General features: G+C 38.8%; 2 protein-coding genes across 12 annotated transcripts in view; one reads left to right on the plus strand and one right to left on the minus strand.

Annotated features, from left to right (window-relative positions):
• raph1b (Ras association (RalGDS/AF-6) and pleckstrin homology domains 1b) overlaps positions 1-11,065 on the minus strand; it is a 73,966-nt gene extending 62,901 nt beyond the window's left edge. For 5 of the 11 annotated variants that reach the window (XM_077246886.1, XM_077246880.1, XM_077246885.1 and 2 more), the window contains exon 1: positions 10,742-11,002. The gene's annotated coding sequence lies outside the window, so the exon portion shown is untranslated. Of the gene's footprint in view, positions 1-10,741 lie in introns of all 11 variants that reach the window. The other 6 variants (XM_077246887.1, XM_077246876.1, XM_077246882.1 and 3 more) reach the window with 5 other exon arrangements.
• Positions 11,066-14,975: 3,910 nt separating this feature from the next.
• Positions 14,976-18,825, plus strand: LOC143754054 (T-cell-specific surface glycoprotein CD28). Its single transcript, XM_077246975.1, has 4 exons — positions 14,976-15,264; positions 17,511-17,849; positions 17,991-18,109; positions 18,468-18,825. Exons 1-4 carry the CDS (start codon positions 15,180-15,182, stop codon positions 18,564-18,566), a joined length of 642 nt encoding a protein of 213 aa, XP_077103090.1. The 5' UTR covers positions 14,976-15,179; the 3' UTR covers positions 18,567-18,825.
• Positions 18,826-22,580: the final 3,755 nt, after the last annotated feature.

Here is a 22,580-nt window from a genome sequence, read left to right on the forward strand (position 1 = left end):
TGGTTTATTTGGACAACCAATACAAATGACAAAAGTCAACATGAAAGAGCAAAAAATATATTAGTATTGACTGTATGGCACTGATGCTGACAGAAATATCTTAGATAGAATAGGTAAGTGAATCTACAAAATCTCCCTACTTTCCTTTAATAGGACACCACTGATCTGATATATTTATAACAACACTGGAAACCAAAGGATGAGTATCTGTTAAAGCTGTGGAGCAGGTCCACTCTCTTAACACATGTTATATAAATATGTGGCCTCTTTTAGGTTTGCACTGTGATCTGGATTTAATTAATTCTCTATAAATTATTTATATCATGTCATAAAGACACACTGTTAACTGTTAAGGATTCTCTACAGCCACAAACAGATCCTCTATGCTGTAAAAAGTACATACTGTGTGGGAATTTCAACAGATGGAATATTCCCACAGTGATGAGAGGGGGGGGGGGGCGAAACCCAATTTCAGCTCCTCCAAAGCTACAAAACTTTCCATACAATGACCACTCGCCATACAGTTTTATGAACCTGTCAGAAAAGACAGCTTGCCATAATTTTGCTTAAGTCTTTCCAGACTTTGATACTCGTTGCTATCAGTCCACTGCTCTTTGGACTGCTCTACGCAGAACTGTGAGGAAAACCAGCCGGAAATTTGTGTGAGCCAAATCTACAATGCAGAGTAAGTCATTGACGTCTTAGAAAAGTTGACATTTATTTATTTGTTTTATTTTAAACATTTATTTTTAATATTTTGAGTCTTTTGTTCACAATAAAGAAACATGTTTGGATGAACCCAAAATCAGCCTGATTATACAGGGAAAAAAAATTCTGCCATCATCCTTAGCCATTTCATTCAAGGATTTTTTTATAGTTTTTTAGTTTCCACCAATTTGCTAGCCTAGAAATCTAGACGCACCCTAGCGGCAACAAATTTTATTTTGCACCCAGTGTCGTCTAGCAACTCTCCGTTGGCTTGCGAGCTGGAAAAAAAACTCTAGTAAGGCCAATCACACTATAGTGTCGGTGGGCGGGCTTAACATAATGACGGCAGAGTTGCGGCGGTTCCACATGTATTCCCCGCTACTTGAAAACAAAGAAGATAGTTGCTCCTGCTGCTTGCAAACAGCGGTCCTTCAAATCGGCTTTGGCCGCGACTCCGGAAGACTTGGAGTTAAGCATTTCTTTGAGAAATGAACAAAGAACGGCACTGAAGTCCGTCGCTCTAACTACGTCACCTTCTTCGTTGCTCTGGTTGTTTGTAGCGCTATTCTGTTGCGTGCAGAGGGAAAGACAACCGTTTATCCCGCCCCTCAGATTGAGCCCTGCCAATGGTGCGTTCCCAGACCCAACATCTTGATGTGGGTCTGGCTTGTCAGGTTACCAATTTGCAGCTGCAAGAAGTAATCCACAATAACCAAGAGGTTTAATCCAAGTCTTCTGAAGAGACACAATCGCTCGCTGAAGCCCCCCTAAAAAGGGCCAAGAGAAGTCCCTGGCGGGCACAAAGAACTGCAGAGTTCCAAAAAGTGAGGCTGCCCTGGAAACAGCCCTGAGAGTTTCCTGTCTGGCACGTGGGAGTGTAATTGGGAGCAGCCACACAATAAAATGGCCATAATGGCCAAAAGATTAACAGGAGGGTGACTATTGGTTTGGAACCTACCAAGAATGGTAGTGTGTGTGTGTGTGTGTGTGTGTGTGTGTGTGTGTGTGTGTGTGTGTGTGTGTGTGTGTGTGTGTGTGTGTGTGTGTGTGTGTGTGTGTGTGTGTGAGACACTGAGCACTGCACACTCACCATTAATTGAATCCATGAAAGGGCATACACCTACTTGTGTACAAAATAAGCCTGTGACACTGAAAACAAACCCAATCATTGACTCATAACCTGTCTGAGTAGGACTGAGTCGTCGTGAACTTGACTACCGTCCCAGTGCAGATCCTGCTGAATAAATGCAGGTAACTGCAACAATCAATGTAACTGTTTATCAAAATGTAATAATTACATATTTCAAATGAGAGATGAAAAGATTCATTCAAAAATGAAATAGTTCACCCAAAAATGAAAATTCTGTCATCATTTACTCACACCAATGCCACTTCAACCCCATAAGTAGGGCCCTATGAAATCCGTTTTATTTTTTTCAAAATTCCGTTTTATTTTTTCCCAAATTCCGTTTTAATTTTTGGGAATTCGGGTTTTTTTACCCTTTACTGTTATTTTAGTCGTAAAAAGAGTGTGTTTTTAATGTGCTTTTAATGTTAATAATTAAAATATACACAAATAAAACAGGAATGACCTTTATTGAGGTAACAAACATCACATTTAACCTACTACTTTTCGGGACAAATACTGCATGATGCAAACACTGCACTCGAAGTGCTTCAGGTAACAACAAAATATTAATGGTTATGAGCTTTAAATTGTCCAGTAAAATAAATGATATTAGTTTAAATAAGTTTAAAGTCATACTCAGTCTCTCTCTCGTGCACTGTCGAGCGCGCCCCCGGACACACTCGGGCCCAGTCCCAATTCGCCTACTTATACTTCAACCTAAAAGTATATACTTTTTTGTGAAGAAAAAGTACATACTTTTGAGTGTGGAGCAAAAGAGTAGGCAAGCTTTGGGACATACTATCACGCCATCTTTAACAGACAGATCTGTCGCGTGCATCCTGTCACCGTAAACTGCCCTGTCAATCATCTAGTCACAGTTAAAATCCTCCATTCAATCTTAATTTAATTTCCTACCGTTTCGGAGAGAACGTTCATCAGCCAGTCGTGGGTCTTTCATGCAGAGACCCTCCTCGTGTTTGCAATTTGAATATAATGGCTCATCAAGGTCTTTTACAGCGCAAGCGCCGATCTGAACGGGTTCTAGCATGCCGTCTTTCTGTGCAAAAGCTGGTGTAAGCATGGCAGGACAGAGTCGTGCCCTCTGTCAGCACAGACCGCCAAGCTGCCTGGTCTTCCGCAAGGTGATGCCATTGGTCAGGGTTGATGTTCATGTCCCGCTTGACGACATCCTTAAAGCGGAGCTTGGGTCGGCCCGAGAGGGCGGTGTCCCACAGCTAACTCCCCATGGAAGATGGACTTTGGGAGACGTTCATCTGGCTTTCGACGTACATGGCTGATTAATCTGAGTCGCCTCCTCCGGAACGTGGTGTACATGTCACAGCTGTTAGTGAGCTTCAGCACGGTGGTGTTCGGGACCCGATCCTGCCATGACAGGCCAAGGATCTGTCGTAGGCAACGGATGTGAAAAGCATTAAGCTTGTGGTCCTGCCGCTGGTATGTAGGCCACGTTTCACTTCCATATAGCAGAACGGAGAGCACACAGGACTCATATACGCGCACCTTTATTTTGAGAGAAAGGTGGCTGTTGTTCCAGACGCGAGACTGAAGCCGCCCAAAGGTTGTTGAGGCACGACCTATCCTGGTATTCAGTTCAGCATCAAGGGTGTTGTTTGCTGTCAAGGCATTATATTGCATCTGCAGCAGCATTGTGAACTTTTCTAAACCGTTTAGCCATTACCTTTTAAATGCATCATTATATTCAAATTGCAAACACATGATGACAGTCTCCGCATGAAAGACCCACGACTGGCAGATGAACGTGCTCTCCGAAACGGTAGGAAATAAAATTAGATTGAATGGAGGATTTTAACTGCGACAAAATGATTGAGAGGACAGTTTACGGTGACAGGAACACGTGACAGAGCTGTCCGTTAAAGGTGACGTGATAGTATGTCCCAAAGCTTGCCTACTCTTTTGCTACACACTCAAAAGTATGTAGGCTACTTTTTCTTCATGCTTTCGTTGTTTTGAAGGGGGAGAGGCAGCTGAAATGATGGGAGGGGTTGTTTCGCTCAGATTTGCTTCCCCAGGTCTGCATTTTCCCCAGACATACCTTGTTCTCCCACACAAAAACAGAATTTCATTCCAAATATGTAAAATTCTGCGAAATTCCGCATTAACAGAAGATTCCGCGTTAATTTGCCAATTCCGCGATTCCGTACGCGATTTCCGCATCGCGGAATCATCTGGCCCTACATAAGGCAGGGGTGTCCAAAGTTTGTCCTGGAAGGCTACTGTCCTGCAAAGTTTAGCTCCAACTTGCCTTAACACACCTGCCTGGAAGTTTCTATACAAGACCTTGATTGACCTGACCCTAACCCTTCATCTATATTCGTCATTCAAAAAGGGAAACCGACGCTGCAGCCTGGAGATACACAAACCATAAACAAAGCAGTGGGTGCTTACCGTTTTGAATATCAATCCTGCTAAACACTTTCTTTATTCCACTCCACTCATGTTAATATAGAAATATTCGCTCAGGAACACTCAGGATAAAATGACTAATGTTTAACGACATCAGCAGGACTATCTTCCTGACAAGAACAAAGTAAATAACAATAGTCAACAAATCAACAAAACAAAAGCTATACAAGGAATATAAGATTATAATTTTTTTTTAAATACCCTCAGGTGATACTTTTTTTAAAAATACATGGTGTCTGTTTAAATTACAAACTGTGCAGTCCAGTAAAATATATTTCTCCCCGCAAATGAATCTTGTTTTATGTACTAAAACCCCAACAGTTAACAGTTTGTTTTGACAACCTTTGAGGGAGTTCAAGCCTTTATTAACAAGGCCAGACCCTCTCAAAAATTCATAATCTGTCATCCTCTAATCTGAACCTCTCTTGATAGAGTCTGTTTTCTTAACACAAGCTATGTCTTGTCCTACCCCAAAAAAATCAATTGTGAATCAATGAAAACCACAAATGGCAACATGTACGTAGGTTTCAACTAGGTGTAATTAGCTTAGGTCTAGACTAGAAGTAGTCTTTATCTGTGAAACCAATTTTATCTAGGAAAACCAAGAATCCAATAAGATTAGATGAATGGGGACATTTCTATCTCCATTACAGGGACACACAAGCCTAGCCAGAAAAGTCAGCAAACAACAAAGGGACCTTCAACCATCAGTGCCCACGTGTTCTGCGAGCTCAAATATTCTGAATGACCCTGGATTGTTTATGTACATGGCTGTAAGACTAAGATCCCACTTCACCCCTTTCTCAAGCTCCACTATGTTACATAGTTCCCACAGTGAGGCATGAGCTTGATAACAGTTTTAAGAGCTGTAATGCATAAAAAAATTATGAGATATAGCTTGAAAAGTGGTTTAAAAGTTTAAAATTCTAAATTCATTCAGTTGGATGTTCAGGTCTCTCACAGCCAGAGTACAGTATCACTAAGACTAAGGAGGAACTGTCCTAGAAACTTAAGCATTTGCAGAATAAGCTTTACATTTATAGCTAGCTAACAAATAAAAATTAGTTCAAATGAGACTAGTTACTGGTAGACTGCTGGTACCGTGTAGCAGAGAGAGAGTTACAGTGTACGAGATTATTTCTTATAAAACAAGTCATGTGCCAGTGCACTAAAAACAGCAAAAAATGTCTAATTTGCAAACATCAGTAAAGCCTCTATACAAGATATTACTTATATAATATTGAAAACAAGGATATCTTCATTTTATAGTTTTTCTTTCCTACAATCTAAATTTTCCAAGCAAAATATAAATGCACTGCTTTCAGATGGCAACTGTATTTTCAAGAGGATATGATTTTAACATATTTGAATGTGCAGTACACAAAGAAGCAAAAATTTTGCAGTTACCGGATATGCTCTGACCCATCTCATTCCTTTTATTAATTCGCTCTCAGAGCAGGGTCATGGCCTTACAGCTGATTTCAAGACAGTTTAAGCCTTTTAAATAAATTACATATTGCCAGATGAGCCAATGAGATGCTGTGTTTGATGCATTCTTCTTTCCCCTTGCCTTGCTCTATTAATTTAATTAAGTCTTCTTTTAATTCAGTATATTTATTCTAGTCTTCGCTCTCTTTCTCTAATGTAAGCATACTGAGAAAATTCTGTTCTGAGGGAAGGGAAGAACACTCAGTGATATATTTTCCAGCTGGATGAAGTAGTGCTGTCGTCATGGTGAGATCACTAATGTCATGAGAGGTCAAATATCATTGGGACACAGATGGAAGGGAAGAAGGAAAGTTCAGAATCTGGGAAATGAGCCACTTCATTTGTTGCCAGACTAGCAAGTTTACTAATGAATTTCAAAATGGGTTGGACAAACATCTCATGACCAATTAGACTGTGTTTTCAGATTTTCTGTTTTTCCAAGTCAGTTTCATGGTTCAGTACTGTTTTTCAATTTTTGTAATAATGTTCAACACTATTTTATGTGTTATGTTTTTTTTCATTCAGTATCCATTTTAAAACCTAACGGTTGATTAATCTGTTATCGGCCAGTGTGGTCCAACCTAGATATCTTTATTGGTAAAATCCACTATCAGTCGACTTCTAGATATTATGATAACTCAGTTTCACCTGACAATGTTTGTTTAGAGGGAGAAAAACGACATTCTATGATCAAATACAATCAGTTTGTTTACACGCTCCACAGAGCCACCCAATGCATTAAGTTATAACTGTGAGTTTAGTTTGAGTGCTCAAGATTTATCATGGATTCACTGCATTTACGGCCAGCAAGGCAACATGCTGCAAAATTCTAATAGTATTTTTATTTTTCGAATAGTTCTTACAGAGTGAATATAATTTGAATACTCAACTTTTCTTGCACACCCCTAATTCTCACCTCCAGCGTTTTGTTATTACAAACTGAGTAGTGCCTTAGTTGAAATTTCCCAATGTTCTCTAAGCAGCTCACTAAAACTCTATCACATCATATGAGATGGTCCCCAGTTATTTTGGAAAAATACTGGAATAAGATGAGCAGAGGAGTCAGTATTTTTATAAATACTTGGACTAGAATGACAGGCAGTGTATGGCTACACCTCAATAATGTTTGAATAATCACAAAGATTCAAACTCTGGGGGTTTTGCATTGTCACTACAGTCTTCACCTGTCTGTTTGTCCAAATGAAATGACAATTACACGTGACGATGTGTAATTGAATACTTGAAGGATTAAATACACATTTGTTATTTCACCTCTGTAAGACAAAACAATAACACCGGGACTAACTTCCATGTAAATGCACTTGTCAAGTCTATTTTATTCGTATGCACATGCTTTCCACAACACGTTGTTTCAAAGCAGCTATATTTAAAAAGCATGTTAATGTTTATAATAATTAAACTTAGTATCGCATTGTACCTCTTCACAGATGTTTTAACCTCTATCATTTGTTTAAACTATGTTTAGGACTGATTCCATGATTTCTATGTAATGATACACCAAATCTATTAATGAGGACGAATCTAATGTGTAGCTTATTCTGCTCTGCACATAAAAATAATACATAAAGACTGAATCAAATTTCTTCATAATTACACTGTAAAATCAGATTGAATTCGTCTCCTGAATCAAATATTTTATAAGTGGATAGTAAATGAGAGTTTAAAATTAACAGTCAGGCACACAGAACACAAAGGTTCTTTTAAAACAGACAAAGGTACATTAGGTGAATTTACATTAGCCTATATTGTTTTAAATATGGCAAAAGAAAATAATATGTTTTTATTTATTGAAATCTCTTTTTCTGTCTCCCTTAGTTTCTTAATCAGTTCTGTTTGGGAATTAAAGTTGGGCAAATTACTTATGAGAAATCAGAGGCAACTGTGTGACTGAGTGTGGCTCTGGTAATCCTGAAAGCCAACGGCCAAGCACACCTGATGACTGGTGCCAAGCATTTATACCAGCAGGGCGTTCGCTGGCCTCCAGGTGCTCCCTTGCGGTTCCTTTCTTAGGACCTATCTGGTTTCACTTTCCCTGGTGACTGTTTCACGGAGGGTTACAGTTCTCTTTGAAGGTTTGCCCCCTTTAACACCTACTAACATCTGAGTCTTTTGTGTGGCCCCCGCTCTTTAAAAAAAAGTGCACATCTGAAATCTAACTCAAAGTATCCATTTTCTACATTTTACACTTCTTAAGAGATCAAAATCATTCAAAACATGCAGAAGTCCAATAGCAGAAATTTAATATATTTTTTTAAATAAACAATTATGTACTGTATAAAAGTGTCCCATACATAGCTGGATTATCTCCCTCAAATTTGATATTCATGTAAAAGCATGTTTAGTTAAACAGATCACACACATATGACTTGCTGAGATGCATTAGCAACAGCTGTTTTTTTCATACTAACTGCTTTGTCCACACTCATGCCCTGCATTCCCTTCTCTACATGGCAGTGAACAAGGAACTGAGGAAAATGGGAAAACATGGACTAAGTACTCATTTTCTTGAGGCCAACAATTCAAAGACTACATCGACCCTATGAAGGATGTTGATTGTTGACTACAGACTAAAAACAAAACAAAAGTGGCACTAGAACTTATTGAGAAATAAAGAAAGAAGCATTTTATGATTCAACATCTGACTAACTTTTATTTGAAGCAGAAGCACTTGAAAAGCATGGACACCCCTCAATGAATTTGGTCACATTGCATTCTTTACAGTCCTTTAGTCCTACATGCATGCATAGTATGTAGGGTGACCACCCATCCCACTTTGCGTTGTACCGCACAGCATTTTCACCCCTTGTCCCACATGTCGCATATTGAGAAAATATCCCGCATTTTCATCAGTCTGTTGGTTTTTAATGATCATATTAAGAAAACGTGCATGCGTTCTTTTGCCTTTTTAAGAAAGCATTTTGTTTATTCTTTTTGCGGCGTAGTTTTTCACCTATATTTAACAGCGCTTCGTCAGAAGTACAAATACAACAGCCGTTTTTAAAATCCTATTCAATGGTTGAAAGCAAAGGAGTAAACACGGTCACTATTAGGTTGTGACGGCTCAAAATCAAATGTGGAGCGGTGATTTGTTCCATGTGTTCCCTGTCAGAAAACAAATGGATAATTCGGTAAATTAAATTTTAAATTTAACAGAATTGATCAACTTGTTGCCTGCTGTGGTTGTTTTAATTCACATCCTTTCTAAAAAATATGAACGTTTTTGGTTATATATATACTTAATATAAGACTGTCAATCTAAATTCATGTTAGTTTAGCTATATTTTAATTGTTAATTATTTATTTTATTGGATTTTAGTTGGACTTGGTCAAAACTGTTTCAAAAATAGACATCTGCATGATGCCTGCTGCCTTTGGGCTCAGTGATGTTGAATTTTAAATGACATGTAAAATAAAGACATGTTATGTTACATTGTGATGTAATGGTGTTTTCTGGAAGGGACTAAAGAACAAACAATTTTTATCAGCTGAAAGGCATAATACAAATGTTTTTATTAAGTTAGATAAACATTATATAACAGTTTCAGGTCCTTTTTTTGTGTTGGTAACATGTACCACGTTGTCCCACACAAACTTATAATCATCCCACATTTGGTTTGTTTGATAGTGGTCACCCTAATAGTATGTGTATAGTGTAGCCTATGTGTCAATTGTGACACAACAATACTGATTAGACATGTTCTATGAGGTCATAATAACTAACTTAACTTAAAACAAAAAAATTGAGATGTGTCTGTGAACAATAACATCTCAAAGAATGTCTCCAAAATTAAAGGTCTTCATGTCGTTTCCCCCTTCTCATGAAACAGGTGAGGAAGGGACAATCCCTGTTTATCATTCTGAATGACAGGAGTAGCAAGATTATTCTAAACATCAATTATCTTAACTCTCACTTTTAACAGCAACATGGACATAACATAGACCCAGTTAAATGGCTATTCATCGATATGGATGAACAATCACATTAAGAACGATGTTGAAAAACAGTTAGAAAACGTGTGACAAATCCACGAATGACCTAAGAGTGATTGTAGCAGGACAATGAACACAGACTGGACACGACGGCCTAGAGCGCACGCGACACACAAATAAAAGACGGTTAAACATGCCGGAAATCTTTTCATAGACTGCACTTTCCCCCACTAACATCAATAAACTGCTTTCATTCATTTATGAACCCTTTATAATTATCGAATGGAGGAGATGTGTGGTTTAATATCCAGAACTACACGATAGCCTTCCGGCTCGACTGAGCGGACACCAGCAAGCTGACAACATTGTTTCAAGTGATCTCATTTTAAAGCGCAGAGATAGAGGTAATTACAGTGCGTGGAAAAAACACTCCCTTCGCCAACGTGGGGTGAAGGGGGCATGAAATTTATGGGCGTATGTTTTGAACACACCCAGGATCATGCCATAGGCTACAGCATTTTATGAGAACACGTGACGGACTTTTTATTCTCCGGTGTTGTTGTTGTTGAATAAATGTAAAATCATAAAATGACCAAAAGAAATACCATCCGTTGGTCACACTACTCGGCAACACACCCAACTACAAGAGTTCCTTTGACCCAACTGGAGATGAGGCCAAAAGCGTACAATCACAAGCTTATAGTTCTGCAAACCAACTAGCTACCGTCCAAAGAAATTCATTGATTGATGATGGGGAGCTTTTGTGCACGTGGGAACTGTCCCATTGTCAAATGACAAAGATGAATTCGACCCCTTTCTTTAACACGCTCCGTGCCTTTTTGTCCAGACAATTATCTCATAAGGACATACAATAACAGCAGACAGTATAACTGAGACATTTTCTTTGGAGTGGGATATTGGCGATCCCCAGTGCTTTCCTAATGTAAACCTACTTTAACAGAACGCAGCACAAGCCTATACGAGTCTCAGGCATAAGATGAGATAATAGTGGTCACTTACCCAGAAGCGAAGAGATGTGCAATTCTTCTATGTAATGAAAACAGCCAACAATTATTTATAAGAGTAAAACAGATAAATATCCCACGTCCCTGGTGGTGAATAGCGCAGTAGGCTATATAAGCCTATACCAAAAGGTCAAATTATTAATTCGCCCGATTCAATCCTTCCAGTCTCCTATTGAGACATTTCGGTTTCCTCTCCCATTCTCTCTCCCGGAGAACGGAGATCGCTGCGGGTTGCTCGCGTCCCGTTTCCTGTCCTGCCCAGATTCAGCGCTCGACCAATCAGCCGATCATAAGGAGGTGTGTGGATCGCCCCTCTCTCTTCACAAGAGCACACCAGCAGACCGCTACTGGTGCAAGACGGGCGTGATGCTTGTGGGTGGAGCTTGACGTTCAGCTCCCCCTCGCTAGACGTAATGGGTGGAACTAGACGGTCCAACCACACCCTATCCCTACTAACACTATCGCTATCACTATCGGACGTCACTGGCTTTGCAGTGAGCAGCACCACTTGTTGCAACGGACAGCACATTTATGCATGTAACATGGCTCTGACTGGTATAGCCTACCCACGGCTAGAATAATAAAATACACATGTTTGATTAGATAGTCATCCAGGATTAGTTTTCTGGAGACCCGTTTTGCATAATTTATACACATTCTAGGACTGTTCGAAATTGTTAAATTTAAGTTAATTTTTAATTGTAGATTAAACATTCGATTTTATTCTTAGTCAATTATTTTTTCAATCAATCATTCACATAATTTAACAAACTTAGCATTTCGTTTGTTAGTTGGGTAACGTTATAAAATAAACTAACAGAAAGTAACGTTCTCCCCCCAGCGGACACAACCAAAACTGCATGATATCAACAGTAAGATTTTGCCACTTTAAGTAGGATTAAAGCAAAGGCCAAGTGTTAATAACAAAGTGATAATAATTAATAAGAATATATTAATAAGTACAAAATAATAATAAATAATACTAAAAATATAACAAATTAACTATATTATTAATAAATTAACTTATTATTTATAATACATTATTTAAATTAGGTCATATGTTTATGTAATTATATAATTGATAATTAAAATATTATATTTTTTATTTGAATACATTTTTATATAAATACAACACCATTTACAAAAAATTTGGCGACATTTTGTAAAATACAATACAACCATGAATATGTGAATTGTTAATTCTCTTGAACATTTATTTAACTTACAAATGTACAAAGAAAAGATTTCCAATATTTTCAGTAACTAAGTAACTGTATTTCAGTAACTGTATTTTGTATAAACAAATGTTGATTTTGATGGCTGCAACACTCCCTAAAAAGTTGGGACAGAGCAGAGGCCAAATAAAAGTATAAAGATTACAGAATATCCAAGTCCACAATAAGCAGGTGAACTGAGAGCATCATTATTGAGTATTAGCCCTTAAAGCAAACCTATAGTGACCCGGGATGTCATTATATTCTTTTCTGCACAACAATAATCAAATCTTTGATGACTGAATAAGTGAAATTCACCTTAATTCCAAAAGGTGGCAATGTCTGATAAAGAATGATAATGTGAAGTTTTACTCATAGCTACCGCAAGCAGCCAGAAAACAAAAGAATAGGAAGTATCATCAACAAAACTTGAAATGTCTCAGCGATTTACTGCAGAGCAAGTAGCCTACTGAACGCAATCAAATATTAGTGTCACTGTCACTTGTTGGTGGATCTGGTAAAGAAGCTGTCAGCAATTAAAATATTGATTTTGAAGATGTTGAAAAAGATATAGTTTTGAGAATATGTTTGAGATCGTGAATATGAGCCAGATGCTGAATGTACTAGGATATGAGCTCCGACGAGGGCAGTGATGATGGTATAAAACATCTGCTCAAACTGTCCAGAGGGTAACAAAATAAGCTTTATTTTAATCGTCTGTAATTGTTACTCTAATATCAGGTAAGTTTTATATTACAGTGACAGGTATAGATCCATCCGTGTTAGATATAGATCTAGGTCACTAATATGTATAATAATGACGCATTTAAGGGTTAAAGAAGCCTCTACCAAAGGCTCAGTCTTTGCCAGCACTTTGTGCCAAATTCCATGAGAGAATTGTCAAACAATTCAAAAATTACATTTCTCAATGCAAGATTGCCAATAATTTGGGTCTTTCACCATATAAAATTCTGAAAAGATTCAGGGAATCCAGAGAATCATGTTACGCAAGGAGAAAGCTATACATCAATTCTATCTATGCAGAGATGCCGGCGAGTTCTCTGGGCCAGAGCTCATATCAGATGGTCCAAAAGACAGTGGAAATGTGTGCTCTGGTCAGATGAGTCCATGTTTAAGCTTTTTTTTGGAAAAAACAAACATCGAGTTCTCAGTCCCAAATACAAAAAGGACCATCCAGACTTTCATCAGCGACTGTTGCAAAAAACAAACATCTATCATGGTATGGGGGTGCATCAATGCATCAGTGACTTGCATGTGTGTGAAGGTACCATTGACATGGAGGCATATATTGGGACTGTACAAAGACATATTGCCATCTAGATGACATACAGTATTTAATGGGAAGCAAGACAATGCCAGGCCTCATTCTGCACATGCTACAACCGTGGATGTGCCTGACTGCCTGGCTGTAGGCCAGATCTGTCCTATACTGAAAATGTATGGGCTATCATGAAAATGAGAACCAGACAATGATGACCATGGACTGTTTAGCAGCTGTCTTATATCAGGCAAAAATTTCTCCTCAAAGCTCAAAAAAGTGTAAAAATTATTAAAAAGTGTTTTTAAAAGGAAAGGTGACTTGACACAGAGGGAAACATGCCTCTGTCACAGCTCTTTTGAAACGTGTTCCAGCCATCAAAATAAAAAAAGTTGGTCAGTACAAAACATTGGAAATCTTTTCTTTGTACTTTTATCAGTTAGAAAAAAAGGTTAAAGAGAATTAACAAATCACAGATTATTGATTTAAATAGCATTTTACAAAATGTTCCACAAAAATTCAACACAAAGTGCACACATCTGAAGGGCAAAAATGCTCACTTAGGGTGCTCAACCACAAGACAAAATTTAAAAAGGAGGGAAAAGTTTGCACACTACAGCTAAAAAAAAGTATTTTATGTTCTCACCACAGGTTACGTTTCTAGACATAGTGGAGGATGAAGACCAAGTTTGTCTGATGAAGGGAGCATGAAGGAAGGCATTTTGGAACTGTGGTTTGCCAACATTGACTTTCTCTTTTACAGAATGTCCCAACTTTTCTGGAAACGGGGTTGCACATTTATTTATTTGTTTGATTTATTTGCTTAAACTTTATCTATATAACATTCATTTGGCAAAGCATTTGTACAACCTTAAAAATGAAAACATTGTAATATTTTTAAGGTCTGTAAAACTAAGACACCTATATGTTGGATGGAATATAACAAATGCATGGGATTTCATTCTGATGTTCCAATACTTTCTGTTTGGAAGCACTACCCATGAATGGCTCTGTAAACAACATGTTGTCACGTTTTGTGGTTCACACAGGAAGTAGATTTAAGGGGGTGCTAGTGCATGTAGGGGTCTGAAACCAGTTCTAGGTTTAGATCTTAATATAAAGATAACCACAAAACCTCATTATTTGCATCTGTTCTCATCTCATGAATAATATAAGAGGAAACTTGATTAATCTTTCCTTCCATTAAGGAAAGAGCACAACGAAAACTGATCATCGTCAGCATCGTGGGTTGGTTTCAGTGTTCTGTGAGTTGGTTGCCATAGAGATCACAAAGTGCACTGGCTCTGACGTGCACACAGTTTTAGGCTAGATTAAAAACAGGAAACATGAAGACTTACTAAATCAGCTTAAAGGCATTCCCCCCACATCATGTGTTTGAATGTGTCACATTTTCTGAGTCAGACAGTCAGAAAATGCTTTTAATGCACTTTTTAAAAAATGCATGCAGGCCTTTTCTGATCAAGGGTGTTTACGTTTCTGTCATTTTAACTTTGAAGAGCCTAGGAGCTGGCTTACTTTTTCTTCCTCCCCCTCTCTCTCTTTCACTTTCTGCATCTGTTACTCTCAAGCACAAACCCACTTTAACCCTAAATAACCCTCCCGACAATACTCAAACAGACAGTTTACTAGAAAACACCTACAGGGGTCTCCTTTACCTCCCCTCAATGAGGAAACACCAGCTACTGTATGATATCACGAGAATCTCTACCAAACGCACTATATGAAACCTTAACATGCAAATAACATCAACCACAAAGGGTGCAAGGAGAAAATGGAAACTTCCTGTTTGGCTTGCAATCTGTTCTTCTGTTACACCGAAGGTTGAATTTGCCATACAAGCACGCCATAGTACCAAAACGAAAGGCAGATCTGCCGTTTTTAACAGCACTTTCATTGTGTGAAGACTTAGAATACAACAGATGGAGATTTTCAGGACATCTGTGACCCTCTTAAGTCTCTGTCTCTTCCATAGCACCCTATCTGAAACACAGAGCATGTGCAAAGGTAAGATCTTGATTCTTGTGATAACTTTAAAAATGCAAGTGGGTTACATAGACACTTATACAAGTCATATGCCATTGTTTTCTTAAGTCTTATCTAATGTTATCTTGTGTATCTGAAGTCTTGTATAATGTATCTAATGTATTATGGCTGAATTAGTTATATTAAATAATTTTTACTTGAATAAAAGGAGGTACTGTAGGATTAGTACTTTTTATAGAAATAACCCTAATTTATGATGGGACGGAATGTGACCAGGACCAATGAGACCGATGTCCTTGGGTTTATAACTACAAGCACTTTCGAGCAGAAAGGCCTGCAATGGCAATATTAAAAACTAAAGCCTCCCTTTTGATATGAAGTCTCGGTAAAATAGAAAAAGTGTGCATATTTTAAGTAGAAATTATGCAATGTAAAGTCACAATAACAAGATACCATAAAAGCTTTTGTTTACACCCTGGCAAAAGTTTGTGTGGGTTGATGGGAATGCCCTTATGGTAGTCAAATATAAATAAATTAATAATCATATTTAAGAAGATTAATCTTAAGAGGTCTTGTGGAGTCCATATATATATATATATATATATATATATATATATATATATATATATATATATATATATATATATAAATAAAAACCTCATAATAGGCCATAAATGCATAATGTTTATAAGATGTAAATGAACACAAGACCATTTTTATAAGCGGCAAAATAATACAAGACATTTTAAATCTTGGTGCTTCATCTGTTGCTCCGTATCTTCTTCCTCACTAATTTTCAATATATCTATAATATCCTTTTGTGTGGATGATGAATATACACAGAGTTTAACAATAAATAATGTTCTACTCTGCTACCTTGTCGCTACAAGCTGCTGCTGAAGTGTGGTTAAGTGCATATATACAACAATATATAGAAGAGAACTGATTATTTAAATTAAGTCTTATTTATATAATAAATAAAAAATGTTTGACTATTGGAAAAGCAAATAAAGTTAGTTATGTATGTGTAAATTTAATTTTCAGTTTTTAATTAAAATGTTTCTTTTTCTTTCTTACATGTCAGTCACACATTTGTGGCAGTGTATGTGTTGCTAAATTTCTTAAATATCAAAATACAATCTAACTGATTGAGTGAGGATTGGATAAATGAAATATTATGCAGTTTACAATCAGTTTTACCACAAACATTTAATTTGTGAGGCTACAAAGTACAATTGATGCATGGAGATAGAACCCATTTTCCCTGATCACGCTCATAGTAGATGCAAAAATTGTATTGTGTTCATGTTGTAATACAAAACACTTCTGCTGCTATTGAGGTGGGATACGGGTAAGGATAAGCACTGGTTTGGTGGTATGGTTAGGTTCAAGGGTGGGTTAAGGAGTAAGGGAAGGGTCAACAGTGTCGTTAGATGCAAATGGATAACAGTGGTAATTACATGCAGGTATTTAAAAAAAATACAATGTAAAACATGGATGTACACAATAAATGCATTGTATCAAATGCCTAATTTAAATGTTAGTACATATGACACTTAATATAAAGTGGGACCTTGCAACAAATATTCTATGCATTTTGCAACAAGCTGACATGTTTGACATTGCCACTGACATTCTGTCAAGAGAAAATGCCGTGCTAAAAGAGTTAATGATTCTTCATGAAGATGATTCACTCTTTCCTTTTTTGTTTCCAAAGTGAGGTTCAAAGCAGTTTGTTCACACAGAAACTGTCTCTATGACAACATTTCTCCACTCTTACAGGCACAAGTTGTGATTATTAGTTGTGAAATTAAGAGACCAGTCAAACGGTTCTTCTGGTTCGTTCTTCTGGCATACTGTATATTTTGTAAGTGCCTGTGTACATTAATCATTCATAAAGTTATTCAGACCACCACCAACCAAAAAGACAAAACTATAAATTACTGTTTTTTAAATAAGTGCATATATCTTATAAATGGAATAGCAATGTAACTGTAAGAAAGGATAGAGCCTATGAGTGATCTTGAGAACAGAAACACCTTCTGCTGCAACGCGACTGTGTTGATTTATGGATTTTTTAACCACTTCTGCAAAAATCTGCTTCAAATATAAAATAAATAATGTTATATTAGTATAGTAAATTAACATTGTGCCACACCAATAAGAGATTTCAGGTTTTGAAAACGGAAAGCTTGAATACTATGCATTAAGATGTTGTGAGATGTTAATGATGGAACTATGTGACTTTTGTTTTCTCTACACTGCAGGCAATCTCCCACCGGTTAAGCATGTGGCAGTGAACAGCAATGTTAATGTGCCCTGCCCTGTACTCAGTGCAACAGAAATGGACTTCAAATTATTTAAAGGCCCACTCATGGTCACCTACATTTCTATCAAGATAAATGATACATCCAACAACATAAATAGCAAGATCCTAGATTTCCCTGCCAATCTCAGTGTTAATGTAATGGATAACAGTACCAGTTTCATCCTGCTCAGTGTGACTACGAATTTAACTGACCTGTACACCTGTGAGGCCGAGATAAACTATCCTCCTCCATTCAAGAAAGTGTCATACACACCACAAACTATTGTGTTTGTTGAAGGTATATTTTTAATGGTTGTTAATGTATAACAAGACTAAAAAGATGAGCATTATCTAGATAAAAAAAAAAATGCCAATATGACTTCATGTACAGTTTAAAGTAACATTTTGTGTTGCTCTCTTTGTGTGGGTTTGTCAACAGAGAGCCCAGTTAAAAGGCGTGATCTCTGTCAACACGAGAGTCACCTGATTTGGTGGGTCATGTTTGGAGTCATGGCCATATATGGGCTGGTAATGACTTGCATCATTTTCTTTTTGCGGGTAAATTCTTTTTTAAATACTATTTACATTTACAAAAATGCTCATTCAACACATATTTCAATACATGAAATCAGTCTATTACATACTATAAGAGTTGTTATCAATTTGGCTAAAATAAATCTCTCATGTAATCAATATAACATAATATTATATTTAAATAATGGCATGCAGTTATAATGATTATAGATAATGCAACTCTTTTTACAGTATAATTTGCCAACAAATATTCATTTATTTAAGGCCTGATTTAAACTTAGCCTACAGTTCTTTGAAATGTTGACTAATTTATAATAGCACTTGATATGGCTCTTGGTCAATAATTATATTTTTTTATTCCTTTCTCATGCCTGCAAATCAGATCAAGTGCAGTCAAATTGATACTCCCTTCAAGGACAGAGAATGCAGACGGAAATGGCAGGGGGTTCAACATCCAACCTGGCAGGGACACTGTACATAGACACTGTAGTATGAGCCTGTCTGACAACATTCTACGAGACCTGCCCAATATGACCTGCCATCAAATCAGACAGCATTGTTTTAAAAAGGGCACATAGCATTGGTGACATCCTGAGAAAGATCCAACTACATTTGATTTTTTATTCATAGTTTTATACTTTCATTTAACCCACTATTACATGTAGCCAAAATATTATTAGCCTTGCTGGCATGCGTTTTTTTAAACATTTATTTCAAAATAAACATAATACAACAATCTCTTTCCTGTATACACATATGTTTGCCTGTCTAAAAGGAGACCTACTATATGGACTTGTTTTTGTTTTTAAAATGAATATGCCAAACCTGAACCAGCCCCAACATTAAGACCACTGATAGGTGAAGTGAATAACATTGATTATATTGTTACAATGACACCTGTCAAGGTTTGGGATATATTATGCAACAAGTGAACAGTCAGTTCTTAAATTGTATGTGTTGGAAGCAAGGGGTGCGTCACAATCACCTCCCTAGTTCAGTAGTCAGGGCACTGATCAGGGAGTCAGCCATTTTAAGGGCTGTCTCAATCACAGAATCCTTCCACGGCACTGAAACATTCCCTAAAAAGTCCCACAATGCACCGTGAAAACCAGGGAGCATTCATCCTCATTATGTTCCCTTAACAAAAGCTCTGAAGCGCGAAACTTAAATCACGTGACCAAACTCACTACATATAACGAAACGTTTTAAAAATACAAACCATTATTTTATTATATTTGAACATAAACATACATAGCTAGGCAGGTAATGAACATAATCTAGTTAACATTTATAATTTATTTACGGCTGAAATGTTACACGTATATGTAACAAGCAAATGTACTTTGAATAACATTACAAGTAATATCAGAAAGATATCAGCTTCGCTGTTGTCCATAAATACCAGTAGTGATGTTAATACCAAAGTCATTACTCAGCAAACATTGGTTCAATGGCAACGTCGTGTCCCTGGCCAAAAATAGTCGTGGTAAGATGGCATAAATCTGTGAAAATATGTAACAGAACAGATAACGTCAAAGACGTCCATTCAACTTTCATTTTGGAAATATTTTTAAACCATGACCGGACGTATCGGACATTTTTCCAATGTGTAGTGAGCCAGCATCCTTTACTGTCCTTACCAGTGCCAGAATTCGTGTGCACAATATACTGATTCACGAGCTCTGGAGCAAGTTAAGAGGCACCCAAGAAAAAAAGGGCAAGCAGAAAGATCTGAGTGACTGATTTTAAAGGACCAAATAATGATGGTTAGATGACTGGGTCAAAGCGTCTCCAAAACGGCTTGTTGGGGTGTTCCTAGTATGCAGTGGTTAGTAACCAAAAAATGGTCAAAGGTAAGACAACTGGTAAACCAGCGTCAGGGTCATGGTGCCCAAGGCTCATTGATGCATGAGGGAAAACGAAGGCAAGCCCGTCTGGACCAATCACACTGGAGAGCTACAGTAGCTCAAATAGCTGAAAGACTTAATGCTGCCCATGATAGAAAGGTGTCAGAACACACAGTACTTCACAGTTTTCTGCGTATGAAGCGGAGTAGCCGAAGACCACTCAGTGTCCATGATGACCCCTGTCCACTATCAAAGTGCCTACAATGGGCACATGAGAGTCAGAACTGGACCATGGAGCGAAGGACGGAAGAAGGTTGCCTGGTCTGATAAAATCAAATTTTCTTTTAGATGAGGTCGTTGGTCAGTTGCGTGTGTGTGGTTTACTTGAGGAAGAGATGGCAGAAGGATGCACTGTGGGAAGAAGGCAGGCCGGCGGAAGCAGTGTTATGCAAAACGTTGGGTCCTGTCATTCATGTCATGTGGATGTTACTTTGACACGTAGCTGCAGTGGCTCCTTTCAGCAGGATAATGCACCGTGCTAGACTGCAAAACATTTTCAGGAATAGGTTAAAGGTGTTGCCTTGGCCTCCAAATTCCCCAGACCTAAATCTGATTAAGCATATGGTATGTACTAGAGTCAGACCAACAAAACCGATCTATGGAGGCACCACCCCACAACTTGCAGGACTTAATGGATCTGCTGCTAATGTCTTGGTGCCAGATACCACAGGACACCTTCAGTGGTTTTGTGGATATATGTCATGTCTTGTCATGTTATGTCTTGTTCCTGTTCTTTCTCTTCACTCTGTCTCCCTCTGCTGGTCGTATTAGGTTACCTTCTCTTTCTCTCCTCCTCCAGCTGTTCCTCATCTCCTCTAACTACCTCGTTCACCCTCTTCCCACCTGTTCCCTTTCCCCTCTGATTAGGTGTCTATTTCTCTCTCTGTTCCTGCCTCTTTCTTTGTCAGATTCTCGTTTGAGTTTCTCATGCTAGAAACAAACTATCGTCTCGTTTGCTTCACCCTTGTCCTGTCCTGTCCTGTCCTGTCCTGTCCTGTCCTGTCCTGTCCTGTCCTGTCCTGTCCTGTCGGAATCCGCCTGGCAAGTGCATCCTGTACTCAGCTAACTGTCTTGTCGTTTGTACTGTGTCCAGTTCATCTGCTGCTACGAGAGATCAGGTACCACTGTTCCTCTACAACCCGCGCCTACCCAGAGAGACCTGCAGCCTGTCGCCGCTAACCCAGCTATTCTCCTCTGCTGCTAAAAAGGCTCTTTTGTATTTATTAGAAAGACTTTTTGTTTCATTTTGTCGCCCTCTCTGCGGGTTGTCTATTTTCCATTATCTACATCTGAAGAGGATCCGTGTCTTCCCTGTGTTTACATTAAAAGACTCTGTTTTTGTTAAACCGCTTTTGGGTCCTCACTTGCCTGCACAACAGAAGAATCTGACCAAGATGGACCCAGCGACTCCGGATCCTTTCCACTCAGCCGTCGAGATCCAGGGAGCAAGGCTAGGCAGACACGAGGAGGAATTGTCTGCTGCTCGACATGCCGTTGAGACCCTGGCCGCCCAAGTCTCCGACCTCACAGGACAGATTCACCATCTCCGCCTCGATCGACCGCCCACTTCCAGGGCTTCCGAATCTCCGGAGCCCAGAATCAATAACCCGCCGTGTTACTCTGGGGAGCCCACTGAATGCCGCTCGTTCCTCACTCAGTGTGATGTCGTTTTTTCTCTCCAGCCCAACACATACTCCAGGAGCATGGCTCGTATCGCCTACGTCATATCTCTCCTTACTGGACGGGCTCGTGAGTGGGGCACGGCAGTCTGGGAGGCGGAGGCTGAGTGTACTAACCAGTATCAGGATTTTAAGGAGGAGATGATACGGGTTTTTGACCGTTCTGTTTTTGGGAAGGAAGCTTCCAGGGCCCTGTCTTCCCTATGTCAAGGTAATCGATCCATAACAGATTACTCTATTGAGTTTCGCACTCTTGCTACCTCCAGTGACTGGAACGAGCCGGCTTTGCTCGCCCGTTTTCTGGAGGGTCTCCGCGCGGAGGTTAAGGATGAGCTTCTCTCCCGGGAGGTTCCTTCCAGCGTGGATTCCTTGATTGAACTCGCTATTCGCATAGAGTGACGGTTTGATCTTCGTCGCCGAGCTCGTGGAAAGGAGCTCGCGTTCTCCGTTGCTCCCCTCTCCGCATCACTACCATCATCCTCCGCTGGCTCGCGTTCCGAGCCTATGCAGCTGGGGGGTATCCGCATCTCGGCTAAGGAGAAGGAATAGGTCATTTTGTCACTTCATGCCCAGTAAAAGCCAGAGCTCATCAGTAAGAGGAGGGCTACTGGTGAGCGCTACAACTCTGGTCTCTCCTTCAAGATCCTGCACTACTTTTTCGGTCCATCTCCGCTGGACCGGTTCGTCAGCTTCCTGCAGTGCCTTGATAGACTCTGGGGCGGAGGGCTGTTTTATGGACGAGACCTGGGCTCGGGAACATAACATTCCTCTTAAACAGTTAAGGGATCCCACGGCCTTGTTCGCTTTGGATGGTAGTTCTCTCCCCAGGATTCAACGTGAAACGCTACCTTTAACCCTCACTGTCTCTGGTAATCATATCGAAACCATTTCTTTTTTAATTTTTCGTTC

The sequence above is a fragment of the Siphateles boraxobius genome, unplaced genomic scaffold (genome assembly GCF_051911475.1).
Source record: "Siphateles boraxobius isolate OS27281-9 unplaced genomic scaffold, OSU_SipBor_1 29, whole genome shotgun sequence".
Classification (NCBI taxonomy): Eukaryota; Metazoa; Chordata; class Actinopteri; order Cypriniformes; family Leuciscidae; genus Siphateles; species Siphateles boraxobius.

Coding starts and splice junctions, on each gene's coding strand:
- LOC143754054 (XM_077246975.1), top strand. CDS start 15,180: ATGGAGATTTTCAGGACATCTGTGACCCTCTTAAGTCTCTGTCTCTTC. Junction 15,265..17,510: donor AACACAGAGCATGTGCAAAG/GTAAGATCTTGA, acceptor TCTACACTGCAG/GCAATCTCCCACCGGTTAAG. Junction 17,850..17,990: donor AACTATTGTGTTTGTTGAAG/GTATATTTTTAA, acceptor GTTTGTCAACAG/AGAGCCCAGTTAAAAGGCGT.